At 41.8% G+C, this 24,263-nt stretch overlaps 2 protein-coding genes and 1 long non-coding RNA gene across 5 annotated transcripts in view; 1 reads left to right on the top strand and 2 right to left on the bottom strand.

Annotated features, from left to right (window-relative positions):
* Window positions 1-320: 320 nt before the first annotated feature.
* LOC136555539 (uncharacterized) lies at window positions 321-6,194 on the bottom strand. The gene is made up of 2 exons (XR_010783504.1): window positions 6,118-6,194; window positions 321-2,662 (listed from the first exon to the last, which is right to left on the bottom strand). It is a non-coding gene; the product is annotated as an uncharacterized lncRNA (long non-coding RNA).
* Window positions 6,195-10,497: 4,303 nt separating this feature from the next.
* HMGB2 (high mobility group box 2) lies at window positions 10,498-12,864 on the top strand. Of its 2 annotated transcripts, none has more exons than XM_066549057.1 (5): window positions 10,498-10,650; window positions 11,097-11,266; window positions 11,434-11,579; window positions 11,667-11,841; window positions 12,320-12,864. In XM_066549057.1, exons 2-5 carry the CDS (start codon window positions 11,117-11,119, stop codon window positions 12,476-12,478), a joined length of 630 nt encoding a protein of 209 aa, XP_066405154.1. In that variant the 5' UTR covers window positions 10,498-10,650; window positions 11,097-11,116; the 3' UTR covers window positions 12,479-12,864. The 2 variants fall into 2 exon arrangements, with proteins under 2 accessions (XP_066405154.1, XP_066405155.1); XM_066549058.1 differs by having other exon boundaries at window positions 10,511-10,573.
* An 8,761-nt stretch (window positions 12,865-21,625) lies between these two features.
* Window positions 21,626-24,263, bottom strand: part of GALNT7 (polypeptide N-acetylgalactosaminyltransferase 7) — a 70,943-nt gene continuing 68,305 nt past the window's right edge. For both annotated transcript variants that reach the window (XM_066548282.1, XM_066548281.1), the window contains exon 12: window positions 21,626-23,980. In XM_066548282.1, the coding sequence (XP_066404379.1) occupies window positions 23,843-23,980 (138 nt within the window). In that variant the 3' untranslated portion in view covers window positions 21,626-23,842. The remainder of the gene's footprint in view (window positions 23,981-24,263) is intronic.

Here is a 24,263-nt window from a genome sequence, read left to right as displayed (position 1 = left end):
CAGCTCCGCGGGAGCCGCAGCGCAGCCGGCGGCTGTGCGTCTCTCGGCAGAAAACAAACGGAGCTCCGGCCTTTGTTAGAGCTGATTTTACAACACGCGTAGTCAGGGCTCCGTCCTGCGTTCCTGTGGCAAAGCCCTCTGAAGACAAAGGCGACTTAGAGTGCGAGTTTCCAGTTTTGTCATTTAAAAGGACTTTCTGTTAGTAAAGGTGACTGTAACAACAGAAAACCCTTGAGAATGCAGAATTATTTTCGCTAATGATGAACCAAGCAAGACCTTGCTGTGCATACGACTAGGTAAAATAGACGCTCTGAGAATACTTGACAAAAGCAGGTATTTTTAGTTTTGAGGCTTTACAAAGCTACATAAGAGATGCATTGGTATTAAATCATTTAACAATTCAGCTGTTGACAGCAGAGTGGCAAAAGCAGCAAGCTCTGATCTACTGTCCTTTCAAGCACATTCAAAGGAGGCACAAGGAAGGGAGAGGTTTTGCTTTCCCTTTGAACTCCCGCAAATATTCCTTTAAATCTCAGAAGCGGCATCTGAGCTGAGCGTGCTCAAAGCGCAATGATTTAATCGCTGAAATATTTGACCGTATCGCTTGCTGTGCATTTCCAGCTTGAAGAAGGAGAGAAGTAGCAGGGAGGCTGGTGAATAATTCAAGGAGACACAGATCCTGCGTAAGCCAAAGTTCTGCCTGAGCCGGGGACACGATTATAGAGCAGTTTCAGTTTGTGCTGCAGATGGCTCCTTAATCTGATTGCGTAACCTGGTATTAGAGAATAAGGGTCGGTCCCACTGCCGCAGCTGAGTGATGGATACAGTAACTGAAGCTGCACTGAGCTAAAGTCACAGCAGTTATCCACGGGGCACGTTTCAGTGATTAGCGAGGGGAATAGGAGGAGAGTTGGAAAAAATACTGAACTCTGCTTTGTTATCAGCCAAGCTGAAGACTGTATAATACCTAGGTTTAATTCCATGCTCTGCTGCTGAGCAATCTCAGGCAGCAAAAGTTTAACTCACTATTTCAGTTTATTGTGATTTCAAACTTTTGAAAACTGTAATAATGTTAAGATAAAAAAGAACAAAAACCCCAATAACAATCATAGCAGATGTTAAAATCTGGGAAAAGTGGGACAAGGGTGAGTTCCAGGAATTCTTCAGTGGAAATCTGGGTCATGAATAGCAATTTCTAGACTCTTGGACTATGTCTTTTGAGGTCCTTTTGTTTTTTTGGTTTTTTTTTTTTCAGATGGATTTGACCTTACTGTGAACATAAAATATGTCTATCTGGGCCTGGCTGCTGTTTGGTTTGATGGAAAGATCACTTGTGCATTTTAAATGTTTCTGATCCTCTTTGTACAGTTTGGGAGCAGTTAAAAGCCTGATTATGTTACCCAGCCGTGCTTGCCAAGATGCTAATTTATAAGCGTAATTTCAAGTAAAGTAGTATCATAGTTTCACGATTAGGTCACGATAAGAGAGTCGTGGGACTTAGAAAGATGGTTCTGGTTCTGCTGTAAGCTGCTCGTTTTCACACCTGTGCCCTGTGCCTCTTTGTGCCCATAAAAACATTGCTGTGGCTGCACAGCAAACTCTGTTGGTTACAACTAGGCTAGCAGCAAGAAAAATCGTTTGGATTTAATCCTGATCTGCTTTACTGCTCAGTTGCAGGATGCCCCAGCACTCAGGATGGTGCAGTAGGAGGGCAGGACTGTGACTGGGGCTGACCACCTCATTTGGTATGAACGCCTGCTTACAGTAACAAAGAAATCATGTCACTTTTAATCTTGTATCGCATGTGGGATGAAAAATACAAAGAGCTGCAGCTACACGGGCTTATCAGACAGTATGAAGCTTACTTACTACAAAATGGATTTGCAAACTTTCATGAAGCTTGGGCTACATGAAATAAAAAGAAAAATCATTGTGGAGTATATTGTCTAAAATTACAATTTTTTAACATAAACTCTAGTACTGGGTACTGTAAGTATTCAGATATAAACAAAGCATGTATGGGGACATATTTTAAATAAACACAAAAACATGCAGTATTGCAACCATATACTGATTAAACTTCAAAAATTAAATCAGTTCAAAGGAAACAGCAGCTCCAAACCAACTACCCTGTACATGACATGTCACTAGTACTCACAGCAGAGCTGAGTAGTACAGAAGGCAGCAGTTATCTGTATTCCTTGGGGGTGCCAAGAACACAGCATGGATGACTTGTAAGTAACATGCAGAAGAGCAGGAGCTACAGCATCCCAAAAAGTCTGGATTGACAACTCCAAGGCTCTGAAGTCAGTGGGACTCAGTGGCCCCTCCTGGCACCAGGCCAGGCACAGGTGGGAGCCCAGCAGCTTGTTCTTCTCTGAGATGCCATATGTCCCAGCTCCTGTTAGCTTTTGATTGATGTGTTTTGTAATTTGAGAGAGAAGAATGATAATCAGATACATCACCTTGGATATATTGCAAGCACATTGCAAACGCATTGCTGGTAATCAATCCTGGAAGATAAATGTGGCTCTTGCAACTTTGTATGCATTTCCATGGCAAAAAGTTCAGCTGGGGAGGATGATTCCCTTCCCCAGCAGGTAGCATTCACTTGAAGTCCAGGGGTACATTCATGCACTTGTGTTCAGCCCCTGAAATTATCCTGTTAGCAAAAGGAATAATAAGGAAAACTATTGGTAGACATTTTTCTCAGCAAATACACATTTTATTTGTTATGTATTATAACTACTTCAGTGAAAAAAGATTCCTTTAAAACACTTGAAAAATTCTGCAAATTCCATTTTAATAAAAGAGCAACCTACTTGATAAACAAGCATTCATAGGCTGTGATAAAGAACAGTGACCAAATCTCTCCTTCCTTACCAGAAACAAGTGCTATCTTTTTTATTTTTCTTTTCCTTTTTTCTTGATTTTTTTAATACCTTATTTTCTTTTCCCACTCTAGCACCACCTAACCTGCTACTGCCTGTTGCTCTACTTCTAATTTATTGCCCAAATTTGTTAAAGCATAGACCCAAAGCATAGGAATATGCTTTGGAATTGCCTACAGACTGTATTTTTTTTACTCCTTTACATGTTTTGGGCTAGGATAGTTAAAGTATAATTTCAGATAATTAATTGTATAACAAAACATAATCTGTATTAGTACACATAAACCTTATTGTATATGGTTCAAGAAGTACAGTAATAGAAAAAAGAATCGTAACTTTAACCAGAATTATCTCCAGGTCTGAATCCAGCTGAAGTCAGTCTTTCTTTTATAGGCATTTGGCCTTGTACAATGGAAACTCAAGATGTATGAAAGAGTATTTATAACAAAAGCTTTTATTTAAAGATTTAAAGCAGTAAAGAAGGTCCAAAACTACACATTTTAAGAATAATTTAGGATTAAAACTGTTAAACCCATGTACTGTAAAAGCTTTAAAGTTTTGTAATACACTCCCCTTAATGGTTTGTGCAAATTCTCTTTCATAACAAGCTGTTAGTTACAGGAAGCATGGGAGGATCTTCTGGTAGAAGGCATCATTCTTATGTGCAAAAATTCTGTTCTTTGTTAAATGTACTTGACAAATTGTTCGTTAGTGGACTTAAACAATGAAGGATGTGTTAGGAGAGGAAGTTCAAGTACAATGACCACACAGAAGCAAAGAAGCCAACCTCCAGGTTTGCCTTAGGTACCCCTCAGTTTCAACACCCCTCCTCCTCCTCCTCAGAAGCCTCCACTCAACCCAAGCACCTCTATCTGCTTATTTCACAGTCACTCATCTCCTGTTCATCCAGGTTGCTTTAACATTTTGTTTCATATTATATGAGATTGCACAGTTAGAAAGAAACTCCATTAAATCATCACTCATACTCTTCAGAAATATAAAGCAGCTATCTGAAACATATTGTGGAAAAGTATCGCCCCCAGAGGTTTTGTGTGATGCAATAAAAATTTAACTACTAGTAATAGACCAATGTAGTATAGTGCTTAAGAATTATTCTTCAATCCTTTGAAATGAAATAAAAAACTTGCTCAGATTTTTTTCCATGTAAGATAAACTGTCATCTTTTCAGTAAATTTTGCTGGTGTCTAATGCACTCTTGATACCACAAAAAGCACTGTACATACTGCACATACTGTACCATGTGCTACAGTCTTGCATTTTGTGAGCTACTGTTTTCTTGTTATAGGAATTCAGATTGGACAATGGCTTGGACCTCTTGCTTTGTATAACACATACTACACTATCTTCAGATTTCAGGTTTTGTCAGAGGATCCTAGAGTCTACAGGGCTCTGTTACACCATCATATCCTCTTCTGATACATATTCATTTTATAGAAAGGAAAACAGGAAAGTTCTGCAGCCTTAAGAGCCTCTTTGAGTGCCCTTGTCTTTGCAGTACAGTTATAACCATCTCTAGGTCTGACTTAGCTCTAGTTGAAGTTAACAACTGGTTTTAAGTGCCTCTTGGGAGCAGGTGAACACTTCTTCTACCAAACCATCAGTTAGATACTTGGATTCCCTCAGTAAAAACAAAATAGTCTGATACTAATGCAGACACTTTCATAAAAATAAAATTAATAAAATTACAAGTGCGTTTGGGGTTTAAATGCTTCCTGACCTCCTGCAGAGTTCCTTCTGGATAAAAGATACAGATAAGATTATATTCCAACAAACTCAACCTCCCCTGTTACTGTAAAGTTCTTTAGCAGTATAGAGTAGGGTATGCAATGGGGTGCTAAGGAAATGATACATTTATATCATCAGGTGCTGGAAAATCCCATGGGAACCATGACTAAAAATGAGACTGATGATTCAATCAACAATTTCAAAACGTCATGAGTGTTTTCTTTCTAGTCTGAGATCACCTATGTATCCTGTGGTCATTTCTGTGACATATCACAGCACTAGTTGCCAGAAGTAACAGAATAAATTATTCTCCCAGCAGTGTCTACATTAACAATGATGCATGACCAACACTTGAGAACTCACTGAAGTTTAATGAGACCCATTGAAATTAATTTAAGCTTTTCCACTATCTGGATGCAAGACAAAGACCAGTATGTTGATGAATATCACAGTGCTTACGAGGTGCTTGGTTGTTACCAGCCAAACCTGCTTATCTCTGCTGGCTCCTTCCTCTTGCAGCCCACGACACAGAGCCTTGTCAATTCCCACTATTCTCTTTCCCAGAAGACTTTAGAGCTGCAGTGACATAGCAAACACATCCTACTGTCAGGTTCAGCCTCATTTCAAGTTTCTAGCCCACATGACCACAGAAGAAAACAGTTCCTTAGACTGGACAAAGGAACAAACAAAGCATTCTGGTTTGTCAATATTTGTAAGTCACCGTGGGTTGACAGGGACTTCATTCTGGCAGCAGCAAGCTCCAGCAGCTACTGTCAAACACGACTATTCAGAAGCTGGACTGTGACTACAACCTCTTTGGATCTCCTCACTAGATGTCTCACCTCCAGGGCCAGATGCAGTCCAACCCTTTGTCTTACAGCTTAGAAGGAGAAAAAAAGTTCTCAAACGATGCTCTGCAACTCACAAAAGACAGGACAATTTTATTGGCAATTAAATTTCATTTCTTAAGAGTAAGTTCTATATATGTTTCAGGCAAAGTACCAATGTTACCAACACTGGAAGAGTTTGGAGGTGGGGAGAGAAGAATTGAAAGTTTTTTAACCCATTTAAACCATATTCTTGCTGTAAATAAGGGCTATGCACATTTTAGAGCCCCTCTAAGCTTCCTGGGAAACTATCCACTATATAAAGACAAATTGCTGCTTTCTTCTCACACCTGTGAAAAGGGATTAGCAGTATAGCAAAACAAAGAAATTTTTAGATATCTTGAGGGGAAAATGTTGCATGAGTATTACTTTGAATGTAAACAAGAAAGCGAGTGAAAGCCAGGTGAATAGAAAAGCAAAAACATGTTTTAAAAAGTTAAAAGCTTGTCAACCTAATGCAAAAAAAAAAAAAAAGTTACTGACAAATTAAGACTGAAAAAGTTCAGGTAACAATTATTGTGATCAGGAATTGCTATTGTTCCTGATATTATCTGTGTTAGTACCAGACGAGATTTGCTGTGTTTATTTCTTACCATATGACTGCTGCAGTTTCAGCCTTTGCTCTGCAGCTGTCCCGGATAGTGTCCATGCAGGCTGCCTTTGTTTTAGGCACTGGGTACACAGCACAAAGTCAAAACAAGCTCTGAGCTTTCAGACTAACCCAGCCTGGTGTAACTAACACAGCTGCATTTGCCTATGAGCTGCTGAACTGGTTATGCAGGCTTTACAGTGGCACACATAATAAAACCCTAATGTTTAAAGGGTAAATATATTTCATTTTTACAACATACATGTTATTTAGATGTTCTACAACACCAAAAAAAAAAACCCCAAAACACAAAAAACAACCTGGGGAACTTCTAACACACTGTCTTAAATGTAATTCTTTAAGATACTGACAGAAATACCAGTTTTGTAAACTTTTAGGCAGCAGCAGTTATATGTGTTTTTATCAAAGTACAAGAAAATAACTCCTTATAACTGGTACACTACAACAAAATAAGTTTTGTGTTGAACTTAGATAAGCAGTAGCTTAAATAGTTTTGATTTTTGCTTTTCATCCTAAAGGTCCCACCACATATCTAGTAAGAGATGCTCACAAAAAATAAGCCTAAAACATTGTTGCTGTCTGTAGACTTTGTAACTTGCATTAAAAGGGTTTTCAAAGCAGTGACCTACTTAAATGTTTTTTGTGTCTTGAATTTTAATCTTTTTTTTCTGCAACAAAGAAACCTGCTGATTAAAGCTAAATTTGCTTTCTTTCAACATCTTCCATTCCTATTCCTGAAGTTTGGTTTGATTAAGCAGTTTTACCTCACATTTATTATTCATCCACTGATTTCTCAGGCCTGGAAAAAGAAATTGCCTATCAGTTTAGAGCGATAGCCTTCCAAAGCAGAATTTTACTGCCTAATTTTAGGCTACATTAAGGCATATTCCATACAGGAATTTGGCTTGTAGGAGATATTCTGGGAAGTGACAGCAGGCCTTCCTTATCCAAGTCACTGAATTAAAACTGACAGCATCACTACATAAATACACCAGAATGCAAGTTTGGTCAGAGCTAAGGTCACGCAACTAGTTTGCAATCTCCTCAGCTGAACAGTATCTGTTGTAATGGAGCTGCTGATGATTTAATTCAAATAAAAGGCCTTTGTTCCTTTCTTCCCTTGCTTTGTCCACATGACACCACTGTCCAGAAAAGCTCTAGAAGCAGCCCTCAGAAGCCAAGAGACACATTATGACAGAAAACAGCATCACCCCAATCACACATTTTTGTTGTCCGTGACATACTTCTCTTTAAATCCATTTCTCAGCTCCGTAACCTGGTCTCACCCATCTGGTCTTTTCTCTACCTTCTATCCAGCATTTCTAGCCTCACTGCTTATCTCTCTCACTTGCAGTTTACTGAAGATTAAGCCAAGTTAACAATAGCACCCCAAATTGTGGGGCAGATTAGAAACTCAGAAGGGCTCAAAGCCAGGGAGCTATAAAACCAAGGAGTCATTTCATGAGCAGAATTATTCACACTGAAGTAACTCCAAGTCCCGGAGTTTATGCTTCTTCCCCACAACTGTCATGCACATGTGGTTAATAAATTAACCACGCGTACCGACCAAAGTCAATACTGCATAGACCACTGCTTCAGAAGAGTAACAGTGACTGAATCCCTGGAGACACAAACTGTGTTTTTGTCTGAAAAGGAACAGTGTGGAACAACGACAAACAGTGACAGCTTATTGTGGAAGCAGAGAAGTGCTTTTCCAGTCACGAGGGCGCTGGGAGGAAGGCACAGCTTTGGGAATGACAAGTTCCTAACATCAGCATTCTTGTGTGGTGGGGCTTTCAGCATTGGCACTGCTGTGGGAAGCTTCCAGTATCATGTTCAAGCATGGAAAATTCTCAATACTGCCTTTCTTGTTGGAGGACAGACAGATGTTACTTTGGTTTCTCTCATGTGCCCTGTGTTGTATGAGACAACATGATGTAACACACTGTGGGTCTAGCAAAGCGTACAAAAGCTTTCTTTTCCAGGTAAGAACATTTAAAGATCCTAATTTCTTTCTTAAAACATTTGATTAAATCATTTGAAAGGCAGATCTCATTTTTTCCCATAGCAATAATTACACTTTCTCACCCCACCTGCTTTTCCACAATAATTTTCTTCATATTCTTAGAGCAGATATAAAAACAGATGCAACAGCGGAAGCCTTACTGCAATTACATCACGAAATTTCCAAAGAGTGTTCCAAAGTAATTTTTTTTCCATGAACGTGCTATATTAATTTTAAAAGAGTGAAAATGTTAATAAAACTGACCTAAAACTTTTTTCCCCCCACCTCTCCTCCAATAACTGTCAGAGAGGTCTAGGTCAGTCTGGCATACAAGGAATGCTTTTACACCAGATACCAATGGCTGTACTACAATTCACTCACACCAGTATTGTAAAATTCTACCATCTTTCACAATATTACCTTATTAACAAGAACACACTTCACAAGTAGCTTTTATACAGAGGTAGTTCACCACAAAGTAAATGAGTGACCCATCTGGCAGCTTAACTCATGAAATAAAATAGTGCTTTCCATGTAAAATATGAAGTAAAGGCATTTTTAAAGCCGCATGACAAAACAACTCTCTGCAAAGTGGACAGACAGACCTACAGAGAACTCAGAACATTAATTTGCTACAGAGAAGCAGTGGAATACAGCAATAACAAGCCCAAACCAGAACACGAAACATTCCCCATGTAAATGTTTATTTTAGGAGGTAAGGAAGGCTAAGCTTTATTTGTATGCTAAACACTATCAAAAGTAATAGCCACATTAAGTGAACTGATACAAGGTTTTGAATAACTGGCTTGTGAAGGCTTTGACATCTGCAGAGGGAATGCATAATCTGTGGGTTGCTCTGTTAATTTACCTGCCAATTACCCTCTTCTGTAGTGGATTTTGGCTTTTAGGGCTGCAGTTTGGGCAAACACACAAAGCTTAAAATGAAACAGGGATAAAGGAGGCATTTACTACCACATTAGTGAACTGTTGCACATGAACGTACACTTGTCAGAAGGAAAAGAAGAAAAGCTTGAAGAACTGTACCTAGTAAGTTCTTATACTGAGCAACTCTGAACTGGGGAGACTGGAGATCAAGACATTGGCCACTATCACACTTGCAGCTACTCAATACACTCACATAGCTTAGGGATTTGTTTTTTCTTACCACTGAGGAAGGGTAACATGATGAAAGTTCTACTGAAGGCACCGCATCTTCAGTAAACAAAGTAATAACTTGCTTCTCACTAGGGCTATAAACTACACCTGAGAAAACAAGAGCATTAAAAACCACTTCGATTACTAAGAATATTTACCCAAAGTTAAAAATTGAATGAAAATAATCAGACAGAAAAAACCCAACGTCAGCAAAACCAGTATAATGTAGTCTGGGGTAAGAATCGCAGTCCAGGTGACTATATGGAACTTCAGTTCTCTCCCCAAACTCAAAGGGTCAGATTTGCTACTAGCGGTACACTTGAAAGCACTCATGCAAACTACGGGCGTGGCTTGCATTAAGACCTCAGTTCGACCGAGACTAGGTCCCCGGCTTTCCATTGCTGCAGCTGCACTTTACAGAGAGCGCCAAGCTCGGAGAGCCGACACCTTCCCTTCCGAGCGCCGCTGCCGCTGCTCCGGCCTGACTGGGGGAACGCACCGCTCACAGTCAGCCCCACGCTCTTGCCAGCCCCTCTAGCCGGGAAGAGGGGAGCAGGAGCTCTCTCTGCCCAGGTATCGCTACAAACCACACACTCCCCTTCCGCGGGGGAACCCGGACTAGAGCCGGGAGCGGGCACCACCACACCCCCTACCCCGCAGCGGGCCGGGCCGGGCCGCATGGGGGGCCCCCAGAAACGGGGCTCGCCTGGGCACCGAAACCCAACTTTCAGCCCAGTTTTACAGCCAGCCGCTGCCCCACGGAGGGAAGGACGGAGGCAGAGGGCGGGGCTGCTGCCCCGGCCGCCCCGAGCCGGGCAGGCCTAGCTGAGGAGCAGGCAGAGCTGAGGAAGCCGCCGCCAACCCCACTCCCTTTGTATTTTTAAACCACGCTGCAGCCCCCCGCGCTCCGCCCAATCAGATCGGCCGTAGCCCACGCCGGCCAATGGCAGCGGCCCCCGCGGTTTTTTAAACCGTCCCTCTCTCCCAATCACCGCCCAGCGCGCTCCGCCCAGCCCCGCCCCCCCCACTCTCCTCGCCCCAACCGGTTCCAACGGGTATAAGCGCCAACGACCCCCTCGCGCTCGACCTAGCCCGGGAGTAGCTCGGCCGCTAACGTCAGAGCGGCAGACAGCCAATCCCGTCCATTCTCCGCGCCAAGGGGCGGAGCTTCGGGCAGTTTGAACGTGCGCGGCAGCCAATGGGCTGCGGCGGGGGGCGGGCTCTCGGGCGCCGCGGGTCGGGTTGCTGTGGCGGGCAGTGCCGCGGAAAACAAGAGGCGGTAAGAGCGCGGCCGGGCACCATTCGGTAGCAGCACCTGAGGGAGCAGCGCCCGCGCCGCCCGCTCCGCCCAGCCAGGCAAGGCCCGCGTCCGCAGGGCGGCAGCGCTCCGGGAGGGACGGAGGGAGCGCGGGGGGGAGCGGACACCAGCGGCTGTCCCGGGCGCAGAGACACCGAGGGGCTCCCGTGGCGGGCGGGCGGCACGCCCGGGGCTGAGGGGAGGATTCCTGGCGGGCGGGTGGGGCCGGGAGGGCGGCGGCGGCTCCGGCCCCGGCGGGGCGGGCTGGGGCGCGGGCGGCGGGGCCGGGCGGGCTGCCCGCCGCAGCCGCCGCGGGGGGCGGGGAGAGGCGCCCGGCGGGGAAGGGGCCGCGGGCCCGGCGGGGGGGCGCGGACAGAGGGGCCGCGGCAGGGGCGGGGCCGGGGCCGGGCGCGCTGGGGCGGGAAGGCGCCAGCGGGCGAGAGGCGGGAGCGGCCTGAGGCGCGGCCCCGCCTCACGCTGCCTCCCCACACACCTCCTCCCGCAGGGACCCGCGCCGACCTCGCCATGGGCAAAGGCGACCCCAATAAGCCGCGGGGCAAGATGTCCTCGTACGCCTACTTCGTGCAGACGTGCCGCGAGGAGCACAAGAAGAAGCACCCGGACTCGTCCGTCAACTTCGCAGAGTTCTCGCGGAAGTGCTCGGAGCGGTGGAAGGTGAGCGGGGCCGGGCCGAGCCGTGCTGAGCCCCTGGCGGGCCAGCCCCCGCCCCTGCTGCGGGCTGCTGGGAAAAGATCCCTGGGAGCAGCTGCTGCTTAGGCGTTAGTGGGTCAGTAGCTGCTTTATCTCATCCAGCCTCTTCTTTCCCCTCCGTGTGTCCACAGACAATGTCAAGCAAGGAAAAAGGAAAGTTTGAAGAAATGGCTAAAGGAGACAAAGCTCGCTATGACAGGGAGATGAAAAACTATGTTCCTCCCAAAGGCGAGAAGAAGGGAAAGAAAAAGGACCCCAACGCTCCTAAAAGACCACCGTGAGTGTTTCTATGACTCCCTTCCCCCACAGAAAAAAGTATTCCAATAGCTAGATACTTAACTTTAAACACTATCTCTCGATGTAGATCTGCGTTCTTCCTTTTCTGTTCTGAGCACCGTCCGAAAATCAAAAACGACCATCCTGGCTTGTCTATTGGAGATACAGCAAAGAAATTAGGTGAAATGTGGTCTGAACAGTCGGCTAAAGATAAACTGCCATACGAACAGAAGGCTGCAAAACTAAAGGAGAAGTATGAAAAGGTACAGTAAAAGTAATACAAAAAAGTTAAAGTTGTGGAGCTCACTGTAAATATATGACTTGTGTCTTGCACCCACACCGTAAGGGGCTTATAATCCTTAATGCTTTCTGTCAGCCTTTAGAAGACATGGAAAGGTTGGCAGGGCAGGTATCTGGAACCCTTACAGTGAGCCTGGGTGTGGGTTTGCATGTCTAGAGATTTTACCAGCAAGATGCCTTACTACCAGAAAACAGGTCACCTGCTTGCTAAAATAAATGTAGTCAGACTCTAAAGCACCATGGTCATAAAATTCTTAAAACTGTCTGCATTGCATGTTCTTTTGCTTAAAGATTTAAGCATGAAAGTCCCAAGGTGGAAATTCTGCTTTTTTGCATCCACTGTACCTGACCTCTGCAGTACAGTAGCATTGAAATACCAAAGCAGTGCAGATTTGTCTTCAGTGTTCTAGTGCTAGCAACTTAAAAGCATTTTTCTTGCAGGACATTGCAGCATATCGTGCCAAGAGCAAGAGTGATGCAGGAAAGAAGGGCCCAGGTAGGCCTGCAGGATCTAAGAAGAAAGCAGAGCCAGAGGAGGAGGAGGAGGAGGAAGAGGAAGAGGAGGAAGAAGAGGAAGAAGATGATGAAGATGAAGAATAAATGAATGTCCTGCTGTAAAGATTTATGCTCGGGATCCAATATTTTGCTAAGAATGTGAACTCAAGTGCAGCTCATTGTTAGCTTCAGTATAAAAATCTGTACAGAATTGTGTATAGGTAATGTGGTTCTTTGTAGGGAGACTTCAATTTATAACGTAAGCAGTAGCCAATGGCTGCTACAGTTCGGTTTGGAAAAACAAAAGTTGTTGAATGTTTCTGCTGTTTCTGCATATTTAATGGTTTTATTGAAATTCAGTGACTGATAGCCAGGTGTTTCTTTTTAGCTAAGTAAAACAAAGGTAGCTTAATAGCTGATCTTATATTTTGTAGTATTTTGTTGCATTGTATTACTTTTTTAACAGTTTTGTAATAAAATGTTGTACATTATTCTTTTTGCGTTCATGATGTTTCCGAGAGGCTGGGCACCCCCAGAATACTGGAATCCTCTGTGCGAACATGCAATGTTCCTGGGCTCTTGCTGTTACTGCAGAACTGGCAAATCCCTTAGGCATTGACTCCTGGAGCTTTTGCTGCCACTCAAACTCCTTTAACTGATTTCCTCTCCCACTGCCATTCGTTAAAACTGATGCTTTCCTTACAGTAGCCTTTGCCTGTGTTACCTTGTGGGTGAAAAAAAATCTCTCAAGTAGTGAAGTTCTGGATAATTACTCCTGGATTATCTTTCCCCAGGCTGCTGAAGCACAGGCCTTTGTTTTGCCTTAGGAGCTGATAATGAGTGAATGTTTGGAACCTTCTCTTCCAGAGCTCAGGGTTGCTGGCCTTGGCTATAAGACAGATGTGGTTAGGGGCATGTCTTCCCAGATGTTGCTACACCTTCCCTCTCCCCCTGGCTCTAGTATTACTGGCTTCTCATAAAATACACAGCTTGCAGAACTGCATGAAAAATGTTGGAATGTCTACCCCCAGTAGATTGCTGCAGAAAGAAGGCATCTGTAAAGAACAAGTGCTCCTGATGCATTCCTGTTCGTGGTTGTAACAGTGTCACCAGTTATACTATTTCTTGGCTCTCACTTTTTATTTTAATATATATAAAGGCTTAAATCTAGGTACCTAACAATATTTTCAACTGGGAAATTTGAGATCCTACAGTTAAACTAAATAGCTCAAGTTTAATTTGTTGAGCTAAATACCAGGAAATAACTTTTATTAGGCCTTGAAAAGCCCAGCCCTGAAATGTGTAATGTCTAAAAAATTAAGTAATATAAAGGGCAGGCTTCCAAGATTTTGTTTAAAATGTGTCCCTATTGTCCATTAGCTTATGAAGTAAGTTTGTGTCCCATCATTGTACTATGTGTAAGATAAAAAGTGTTTTCAGGACTTTACTATGGTAAATGTCACTGAATAGGTCAAAGATAACAGCACTTTCTGAAACAAGAGGCTTGAGAAAAACAGTATATTCTTGTAAGCATGGAAATTAAGTAACTGTAAAGGCAATTCAAATATTTTTATACTGGAGTAGGTGTTAATCTTAGAGAGCCTTAGAACACCAAGAGTTTCTTTTTCCTCCCCACCGTGCCCCTGAGATATTTAAGTGCCATCAGAAGGATTAGCTGCTGTTTTACATGTTGGACCTGCCAGAGATAACTTGGCACACGTGAGATCAATGGCTCCATTTTTCAGGCTCAGATTTCCTGAAGCCACAGGCATAAACCAGAAGTGAAAGGCAGAACAGCACCTCCAGTGCTCAAGAACATGTTTTGCTGTAGAATTCACAGTCCTACAGCACCTGCATCCTCAACTCAAAAAATCTAGAGGCCTGTTATAGTGTGTATCCAAGATCATGCTGATCTTGTTACCACATCCTGTTCAGACTTCCCGCATCCTCTCACTTCCAACATTCTGTCCCTGGGCAGAACAGTGATGCTTCACGGAGTCTTTCTGATAAGATTATTTAAATTTTCTGCAATGGAGGGGTAAAGTCAGAGTATGTTGACTAATTTGATTTTTTGAAATGCTTGGTTTTTTTTTTTTTTAAATTGAAATACAACCCTTCAGGTGTCCTTACAAGTTGCACACCAAAAACTCTGCACCAGGCTGACCTATCAACTGAGAATGATGCCATGACTAAAGATAATTAAAATTTTTTTAAAAACCCCATATTTTGTCCTTTTTGCAAGAAGGATGTTCAATGTAAAAGCAAATGGAAAAGAGTACATGAAAATTACTGCTTTCAAATTAAAGTTTATAAAGTATGATGTGTCAGGTCAGGGAGTTCATGTAATGCCCGTCTGTGAGCGCTTGCTGAAAGGACTAATAAGTAATCAAAGTATAATGGGAATGTTCAGTAAAGATAAGGCCATAGAAAAAAAGCTAAATTAGTTTTTCACATCACTTCTCAATATGGACAAACTTATGAAATAACTCACTGGAGGTGAACTGGGAGGTGTAAAACCAAGACTAAAAGGAATGCCCAAAATGGTTTGCAGGCACTGGGAAGAACTCTCACTTTGCACTAGACATTCAGCATAAAGATCCCACACAGTAAAGCAGACCAAAAGTCCGCCAAAAATAAGTCTGAGGTGGATAAAGAGGAAGAATGAGAGAATAACAAATGTAGGAAAGCAATTTTTAGAAAGTTCAAGTTATTTCTAAACCAGAAAGCCAAAAAAACCCCCACACATCAGCAGGCCAGACATAGCAATATGTGGCAAAGCAAAAGAGCATCAGAGCAGCATGAGAAAACAGACTAACAACTTTCAAACACATCTGTTGCGTCTGAGCTCCAACCAGCAACCAAGCCCCACACAGCCACTCCCCCAAACGGTGGGATGGGGGAGAGACTTGGAATGGTAAAAGTAAACTCATGCCTTGAGATAGAAACAGCTTCATAATTGAAATAAAATAATAATAAATGTATAAATTATACTAAAAAGGAAAATAACAAAAATATTTAAAAATGCAGATGAAGTGATGCAAATGAAAAACAACCAAATAATGCCCAGCCATTTTCCAAAGAGTGTGCTTCAGCCAGCTTTCACCCTAGTTATATGCTGACTCTTAGGGCATTGAATATCTGTTTGGTCAGTGGTGAGGGTCACCTGTCCCAGCTGTGACTCCTTCCAGCTCCTTGTGCATCCCCAGCCTCCTGGCTGCCAGGGCAGCATGAGAAGCTGAAAAGTCCTTGATTAAGTGTAAACACTGCTCAGTGACAATGAAATCAACGTTATCCTCCCCTTAAATCCAATATACAGCACTGTACCGGCTACTGGGAAGAAAATTAACTCATCCAAAGCCTATGCATGCACAGAACCAAGAGGGCTGCCAGACTCCCAGGGACAATGCATGCTCAAGATACAGTAGCAATGCCTAGAAGAAAACTTTTTAACCTTGTAGAGAGGGGTTTAGGGCAGTTTTCCCGACAAAATTTTTAATGGAAGAGGCATGGTAAAGCATCTGTCTCAAATCCAAGTGTAAAAGAATTTGAAGCAAAATGACAAGACAGATGGTATTCATCCAAGAGTTCTAAGGAAATTCAAGTGATGAAATGGCTGAACTTTGAACTGTGCTTTATATTTTTTTCACTTAAAACTGTCTTAAGTGCTAGATGAATGGAAGGTCACAAACACAACACTAATTTTTAGAAAACATTCAGTGGAGATGCAGAGAGCTTTGGACCAGGAATGACCACATGACAAGTTGGTGGGAGCCACAGTACAGCTGAGAGTTGCTGGACAAATGGCTAAACAGAACTTGTGATTCCACAAGGGGAAATCATGTTCCATAGAGCTGTAAATATTCTTTGAAGAAATCTGCAAACCTTGAGGTAAAGGAGATCAGGTAGGTTTGAGCTACTTGAGCTTTTCTACTTCTCATAAAAGAAGCAAGTCACCATGGAAGATCTTGCATGAATAAGAAGAGCTAACAGTGAAGATGTGCCAAGCCAGACTGCAGTCTGAAGTGACAGAACAGGAAAACCAGCAGGTGAAATATGGTTTTAGTACAAATCGTATTACACGTTAACATGTGCTCTCCTATCACATGTGAAAGGGGAAAAGCAGGCCTAACATTCAAGTTTTGGGTAATATGGGATAATATTACATTAGTCTGGAGGAGATGCTGGAGGTGTAACAGATAACTCTGTGAAGACATAATGAATGTTTGCTAGAAAAGCAAACAGATTGTTAGGCATTATCAGCTAAAAGAGTTACAAACAAAACACATATTCAGAATTGCCTTATCATTTTCCTAGAAGAATAGAAGGTTTCCCTTTTCTTAGGACATCAAAGAACAAAGCCTATATACAAAGCTGGTCCTATTTTTCCAAAGCTAAACCTATGGTCTGGAAAATTGTAAATATGCATTTGTGTGTGTGTGTGTCTTGATTAGAACAGCTACAGACCTGGGAACTGTACAGATTCAGTATATATAGGCTTTAAAACTCCTAGAACACTAAATAAGTTGCAAATGATTGTGGAGAGAAAATCAGAAAAAGAATGAAATAGGAGTTTTACCTTTGAATAGCCAATGATGTACTGAACTTTTTCATAACAGTTTATCATAGGCATCTGGTCTATAACATTGGTACATAATCTAGTATATATTGTTCAGTCATGGATTATTTGCTGTGCTAGTGATGGTTGCCTTAGCATAGATTTTTCTGTTTGTTTTCTCATTTTGGCTTCTATTTCTTTACACATCCTGAAAAATCAAAGTGTTTGTCCAGCAGGCTCTGCATTTCCAAAAATTTCTGGGCCTCTTGTTTGAGCTGCATCACAACCCATCTGCTTTTCTGTGATCCTATTTGAATCCAGTGTCAAGAATCCCATAACAGAGCCCAGATGCTGAGCTCACTGCTGCATTCTCCAATGCACTCAGCCCCTCAGGGATGCATTAAATCTCCTCACTGTGGAATAACGTAAGATTCAGATCTACCTGATGAAAAAGATGATTCCCTACACAAATTCCTCAAATTACTTAATTGTCACAGGCCAGCACCAATTAGTAAGTGAATCTGTACATTGCTCTGATTATCCTGACATCTTGAAACCAACAATCTCCCTTGGCCTCATTGTTGGAGAGGCTCATGATATTCCAGGACTGAATATGAAGTCAACCACCAGAAAAATCCTTATAGCTAGCAGATCCAGTGTTCCACCTGTAAGTTGTATGGTTATTGTCAGAATTTCCTAGCCCAAACATCTAATGGTAAAGTTTCTACCCATAAATAATTTCTTCAGCAGAGCTGGAGGGATGTTGTTTGTATGGACAAGACCACAACATTCTGAAAAGCCCTTTGAAAAATGAGTGATTATTGCTATTGTCAGTGCTGCTACCTTGGAAGCAGCTCCTGGCTGGCTGAACTCTGCACTGACCCAGCACTGACCACCCCTTCAGGAATTAAGACCTTTAACAAGGCTTCATAATTCACCTATATCTCACTGATTTGTCAGGAGAGGAGTGCACTGCAGAGCCAGCATGCCTCTTCAGGAACATTAAAACTTTTTGCATAAATCAGATGACACGTGACTAAAGTCTGCATAGATTGAAGCAGCAGTTGGAGGAATTAATACTATTAAATAGAAATGCCATCTCTTGTCAGAAAGTGTTTGAGTTATATAATGCCAGAGGCAGAGACAAGGTCATACAAGTATCCTTGCAGCATCCTTTCACTCTGCCCTGCACTCTTTGACCACACTGATCCTTCTGACCTCTGAGTGAGATAGGCTGCTGTGCTACCTGGACTTTTGATCTGATCTTGCATGTGCTTAATGTTTTAACATCACATTCGGTTCTTATCCTAATTAAAAATATTTTTCAGCTTGCCCATGATAATTCTGGAACATAGACATAAACCATTTTTCTTATACTGACTTGGAAGATAATGGGATGATGTTACAGGAAAAAAACACCCAGGAGTGTTTCTTATCTCCAGCTGGAAATGACCTGTTCAGTATCACTTTATCCTCAAAAGCTTTAGTATAAATGGTAACCAGACCCCACTCTGCTACAGGGTTACAGAATTGTTTTCCTCAGCAACACCCCACACCATCTTACCTTTTCTCCCAGATGGCAGGACAGACAGCTTTCCTTCCCACTGCCAGGTTGATCAGCTGTATCTCTAGAGGTTCCTTGGCATCTTCAGGACAGGCAGGACTTCAGTGCATTCCCCAGTGCAATCAAAAGAGCAGCATGAATAGCAGCACTTCCAGAACTGGCCATGCTTTTTCTCTTGGTCAGCTTTTCCCAAATCTCTGCTTCTTATGAACTCACAAGAATCTTCCAGAAAGCTTCTACTTTCATCCAGTCCTACTTTTCTTCCACAGTTTCTGCTGAGAAATAAAAACATAAAAACTGCATTTGTAGCTGTCTGTTGGGCAATTGTGATGACCTTGAGGGCTCTGGCAAGGTGCTGCAGCCATCTCACAGGCTCAGGCTGGCAAAGCTTGCATTGCCAGGCAGGGCTTGGGGTCTCCTGTGCAGAATGACACAGTGGGACAGAAGACAGAAGACCTACTCCTGTCTAGTCTCAGGGCCTCTAGAAAGATACTGCCTTACATTATTTTCCTGGGGAAATCCTCCCACAAATTTCAAGGGGAAAGGCTGTATTTTGATTCCCATTTCCACCTTAGTGCCTTCACATGGTTCAGAAAGCCCATTCCAAGCTGTGCTTCTTCATCTGAAGGCTGTAGTTTAACAGCAGTCTGGGCATGCTGCCTTCTTAGCTGACACACACTGCCACCAGCAGGCCCTTTCCAGGGAAGTAAAATATCATCTCTCCATTCATTTTCCCTTTGCCAGGGACATTCAGCCAGAAGGCTCAGAAGGCTGCTATTGCCATCACTCTCATCTCAGGCATTTGTTTGGTTTTTATTATGAGTTAGAGCTATGCTGCTTCCCCCACCTTTCTGTTTCTTTTTTTTTTTTCTTTTTTTTTTTTTTTTGTGCAGGAGGCATTACTCTTGCACAAGAAACATCATTTGAATGTTAGATCACTGGAGGCAGATCTGTTTTCACACTGAACAATTGCATTCACGAGAGCTGCTGGACACACCCAGCCCTCAGCCCCGCTTTAGCTGCTCTCCACTTTAGAAAGGACATTGTTCCTATCCCTAAAACAATCATGTTTCTTTGATTAGTAAGAAAAAGTAAGGCTCTAACATGCAAACAAACCTTTTCATCTTGGTGTTTCAGCAGCTCTAACTCCTCCTTACAGACTTGGATGCTTGTCACCTTCATTGACCTGTTGACTGAAGGAACATGCATTTTTCATCAGTCAGCTCAGACCCATCAGCCACCACAGATCACTACTGTGCTGGAGAGGCTTCATCCACACACACTATTGATAAGAAAAGCCACAAAGCAGTGCAATGAGGTAAAAATCCCAAGGGTTGTGCAGACACCTTAGTTTTAATATCACAGGCCCCACATTATGTGGTCATGGGGAACACTTCATTAGTTTCTCCATATAAAGAGTGGTTTAGATTTTTAGGATTTTAAAAAACAAAGGTAACTAAGCATTACCTGGGTTACTGGGATGTAAAATCCACATGAACACTTCTTCCTGCTTTTGTGAGCTCCACAGCAGTTCCTGCAGCCGAGCGTGACGCGGGGGACAGCTCACAGCAGCGCACACACCGGGGGCAGCAGTGACTGAGGCTCCCCGTGACAGGAGGGCCAAACTGCTTTCAGACTTCAGGGTCACTCACAGTTTATGCTTTAGGGTTTATTCAAAACCCAAGGGAGCCAAAATCACCTACATTTTTTTGACAGCCTATATCACTTTTCCTAACTAGATTCATTCTACGTAGAGAGTCCTTTTATATAGTGCCAGCCAAGCCACACAATTTACAGATCCAGCACTGCAGGAGTTCAGAGGAGGCTTGCAGGGTAAGTAAAGTCAACAGCCAGAGGACCAAATGCTGGCAACCACTTCTGATGTTCCCTGAAAGGACATATTACCCTGGAAGATAGCCACTGACACTTCTCAGATTATTCTCATCAAAGTAAACAGGGTAGAATTTCAGAACACAGCAAGAGCTAGCATTCTCATGCCTTTCACAGGAACAAGAACAACCAGAAACAGAAACACTGCCAATTTGTTTCCCCCTATTTCTTTACACGTATTACAGTTGATGGATCTAAGCTCACCAGCAGGGAACAAACAATAAATGCTTTTACAGAAACAAAGTTTGTGTTCAAAAGTGTAGATAATTTCTTCTTCATGTTCTTAAGATCTCCTTATTACTTTGCCTTCATAGATTCTTGCACAATTTGATGTTTTTTAAGGTAAAAGGAAAATTGTGCTTTATATACAGCAAAAATCTACCAAAGCACCTTTTGTGTTTTTACAGGCAGTAGTATGTTTTGCTTTTCCTTGCAAGAAGGCTCACAGATCAAGAGTTAAGCATAAAATTTTAACATCTCTGGCATGGTGTAATAGATCTCAAGTTTCTTGATGTAGTTTTAGAGCAGTAAGTTGATAAGTTTTGGCTTTAGGGACTGTTTGGAGGCAAATGGTATGGAGGAAGCAGGCAATAGTGAAGGAGACTGACTGGCAGTAGGGAAAGGGAATGCACTGATTCTAGGAACCCATCAGTGGGGACAATGTCTTTGGTACTCCTGTAGGTTCTGCTGTAGATTATCCTGGTGCCAGGATCTCTGGTAATAAAGAGAGATGTCCCCTCCTTCGTATTGCTCCCTGTTTCCATACATATAAGGGTGTTGCCTACATGAATAGTCTGTCACATAACTCCAGGGTTTTGTCAAAAGAGCTTTTTGAAATCTGAATACTCAAAAGTGCACTGACAGATATGGCTGGGAAGCAAGAATCCCATTTGTAAAAAAAGCCCCGTAGATTTCAGCACTGCTCTTAGAACTTGTGTCTTTCATGCCTTGATTTAATTACATCCTCCTTTGCTAAGGAACCTTCCCAGGAAAAAATAAAGTTTGACTCAAACATGTTTCTTGGTGGAAACATAAATGAACTAAGATAAGCCACAGTAAAAACAATATAAACTGGACCTGGCCTTTGGTTCTACTCTCAAGTTCATTTTCTATGAACATATTAAATCTACCTAATTATATCAGGCAGGTGATATGTCCATGTGTCAGTCCTCAGTGGGAATTTAAGTTTTCATTTCACTGGGAAAAACCTGAGTCCCCACAGATAGAACAAAAGGTACCTAGATAAAATTTAAAATAAACCACATTTAATATTTGTAAGTTTGCAACATTGAAGTTTCCTAAATTTTGAGATATGGGCGTTTCTAAAAAGATAATAATCCATTTTTACTCTGTAAAAGTATAGTAAAACGAAAAATTCAAATATTTTATTTACTTCACCTAAAAAACAAGCAACCCATAAGATATACATAGGTTTCCCAGATTTTTCCCTAATAAATTTTTTAAAGATTTATACAATTTCTACAGAAACATACAGTGTATCAAAATCTGCATAAATCAAATTTATAAAATATGTAGAAATGCATAGTGATATTATCATCAACTTACAAAGCAAGAAAATGGGAATTATTTTTTTCCAAGCCGGCTATAGTAGGAAAAAGTCATTACAGCAACAGCTTCTTATGATCTCATGTTTTGTAAGGTTTCAGTCTCACATACAGATTCATATTCACACACAGCATCAGCTTTCAATGAATTGCACATAATACCCATTTAAAATGCACACCTGCACAATCTATGTGCCACCATTCTTTCTCTTATGCATAGTTGTATGATTAAATTAATCTACCCAACACACAAATGGAGTCAGTTTTCACACACACAAGGAACAAGTACCAGCACAAAACCTTATTTTCCTTTTTTTCCCCAGTTTCTCCCTCCTTTATTTTCTATTTTTCATAGCTCTGAAAGGATAGATGAAAAGTTTAAAGAAACTAGGAAAGATCCCAAACTAATAGATCAGTGCTGACAGCCCTATAAAGATCCAAGTCTGTCACCAAATATGATACATAACCCTTGTTAACATCAATGGAAGCTGCATGCAATGCTATTCTAGACTTCAGGGAAGTATTTAGTCATACTTAATTGTGTGACACGTTATAGGGACAACAGTTATGGAATCAGTACACTGATGTCAACATTTAAGTTACAAAATCTGGACAAAGGAAGTGAGGATAAGTCATTTCCTCTCCACCTCTCTATTTGTTCGGAGTCACTATTTATATTCCTAAGGGAGTTTGCATCAACTCCTTTCCAGAACATTTTTAGAAACAACTTCTTCACATTCTACTCTGTACACTGTAGCACCAAGCAGTTGGTTTTTCGTGTTTGTAATCCCTCTGGAGAAGTTGTGAATGACAGAAATAACAAGAAGATTAGTACGAACAAGTGTGATTTCAGGATTTCCATTTCTCTTTTGGAATCGAAATCTGGCATCCAAACTGGCTGACAGATGTCCTTGTGATGAATTACGCAGATGTGTTAAGTAGCTGGATGCTTTTTTCCTAATTATAAGTTTTAGTCCACCTCTAAGTGATTTCCATTCAAAATAGCAGTATAAATGAAGTATTTGACTCTTTCCAAGTTTTACATAATTGTGCAGCCTGTTTTCTGTTGTTACTGTTTATTTTAATTGTTTTTATGTAAGGCATGGTTTAAACAAGCAAATTAGTGCTTATAAATTCTTAATTCTTGGATTTGTGAGGGTGCTTACCTCCATCAAATTGTACCACATTAGCACTAAACTGGACAGTCTTCCTTCCACTGTACCAAGCACTCCGTCGAAGCAGAGCAGCCAAACTGGCAATAGAAATTTGTCTTTGTTAGCACACTAATTACACAGGGTGGTACGGCTGGTCCCTACCCCTGGTGACAGCTCAGAGCAACCCACTGCAAATTTCCAACAAATGCTTTCCTTGTGAAAGAGAGAAATGAAAGAGGCACTAAATATGTTCAAATTCATCTTCCAAAAAAGCAGCATGATTGTGAGAGAAGGCCACCCTGGCTAATAACCTGTGGCAGTGCTTAGTAAGATGTAAAATTAAATAAAAATATACAACAGGTTGATAATCACCAAGTTCTATGAAAATCTGATTACTACAACCTTTTCAAGTGTGTGTAAAAAAACTGCCTTCAGACCCCTGAGTGTAATCCCAAAGAAGACGACAACGCTTTTAACTATGTTCCTATGAACCATAGCTAACAGCACATTAATTTACCAACATCTTGAAACAAAAAGATGTAAACATCTACAGAGTTTAAGGTAAAGCAGTTTTGTAAACATTAACTGCAGATGATAATGTTATTGTAATAATCACAGTTCCTCTATGTCCTTCATCCAAGCCAGGAGGCTCACAGCTGTACAAAGTTAATAACTGCAGCAGTTTTCAGGCTATTTTCAGTCCTGTACAAATGAACGCGTCAGTAGGTAGGTTTTGTCTGTCTACACACTAAGGATGTTGTTCATTTCCCATTTTTGTGTTGCTTTACTGGAGTCACACTCTGAAATGAAAACTTGATGGAGGACTTCGGAGCGATCCAAGCACTTCCCGGACGGAATGTGAGTAAATCTGTGCAGATTCTGAAAGACAAAACCACCAGGAAAATGTGTTGGGTTTTTGCGTTGGGTTTATTTTCATTTGTTTGGGTTTTTTTTTTAACATTTCTTTACATCTGCAATATAGTGATTTAAAAAAACAGGTTTCAGCATCCCAAAACAGATCAGTTCTACACTCATTTTACTATTTGTTAAACATAGCACTTTGCAGCCTTCATATTAAATCTTTGGTTCCTGTAGGTCCTCCTGAGATGCCTCCTGTTTCTCTTAGGCAACAAACTGCTAACAAAATGAGCAAAGATCTATC

This window comes from Molothrus aeneus, chromosome 4, assembly GCF_037042795.1.
Source record: "Molothrus aeneus isolate 106 chromosome 4, BPBGC_Maene_1.0, whole genome shotgun sequence".
NCBI classification, from domain to species: domain Eukaryota; kingdom Metazoa; phylum Chordata; class Aves; order Passeriformes; family Icteridae; genus Molothrus; species Molothrus aeneus.
The sequence above is the reverse complement of the archived record's forward strand: the minus strand, read 5'-3'. Positions and strand labels throughout refer to the sequence as shown.

Coding starts and splice junctions, on each gene's coding strand:
- HMGB2 (XM_066549057.1), top strand. CDS start 11,117: ATGGGCAAAGGCGACCCCAATAAGCCGCGGGGCAAGATGTCCTCGTAC. Junction 11,267..11,433: donor AGTGCTCGGAGCGGTGGAAG/GTGAGCGGGGCC, acceptor GTGTGTCCACAG/ACAATGTCAAGCAAGGAAAA. Junction 11,580..11,666: donor AACGCTCCTAAAAGACCACC/GTGAGTGTTTCT, acceptor CTCTCGATGTAG/ATCTGCGTTCTTCCTTTTCT.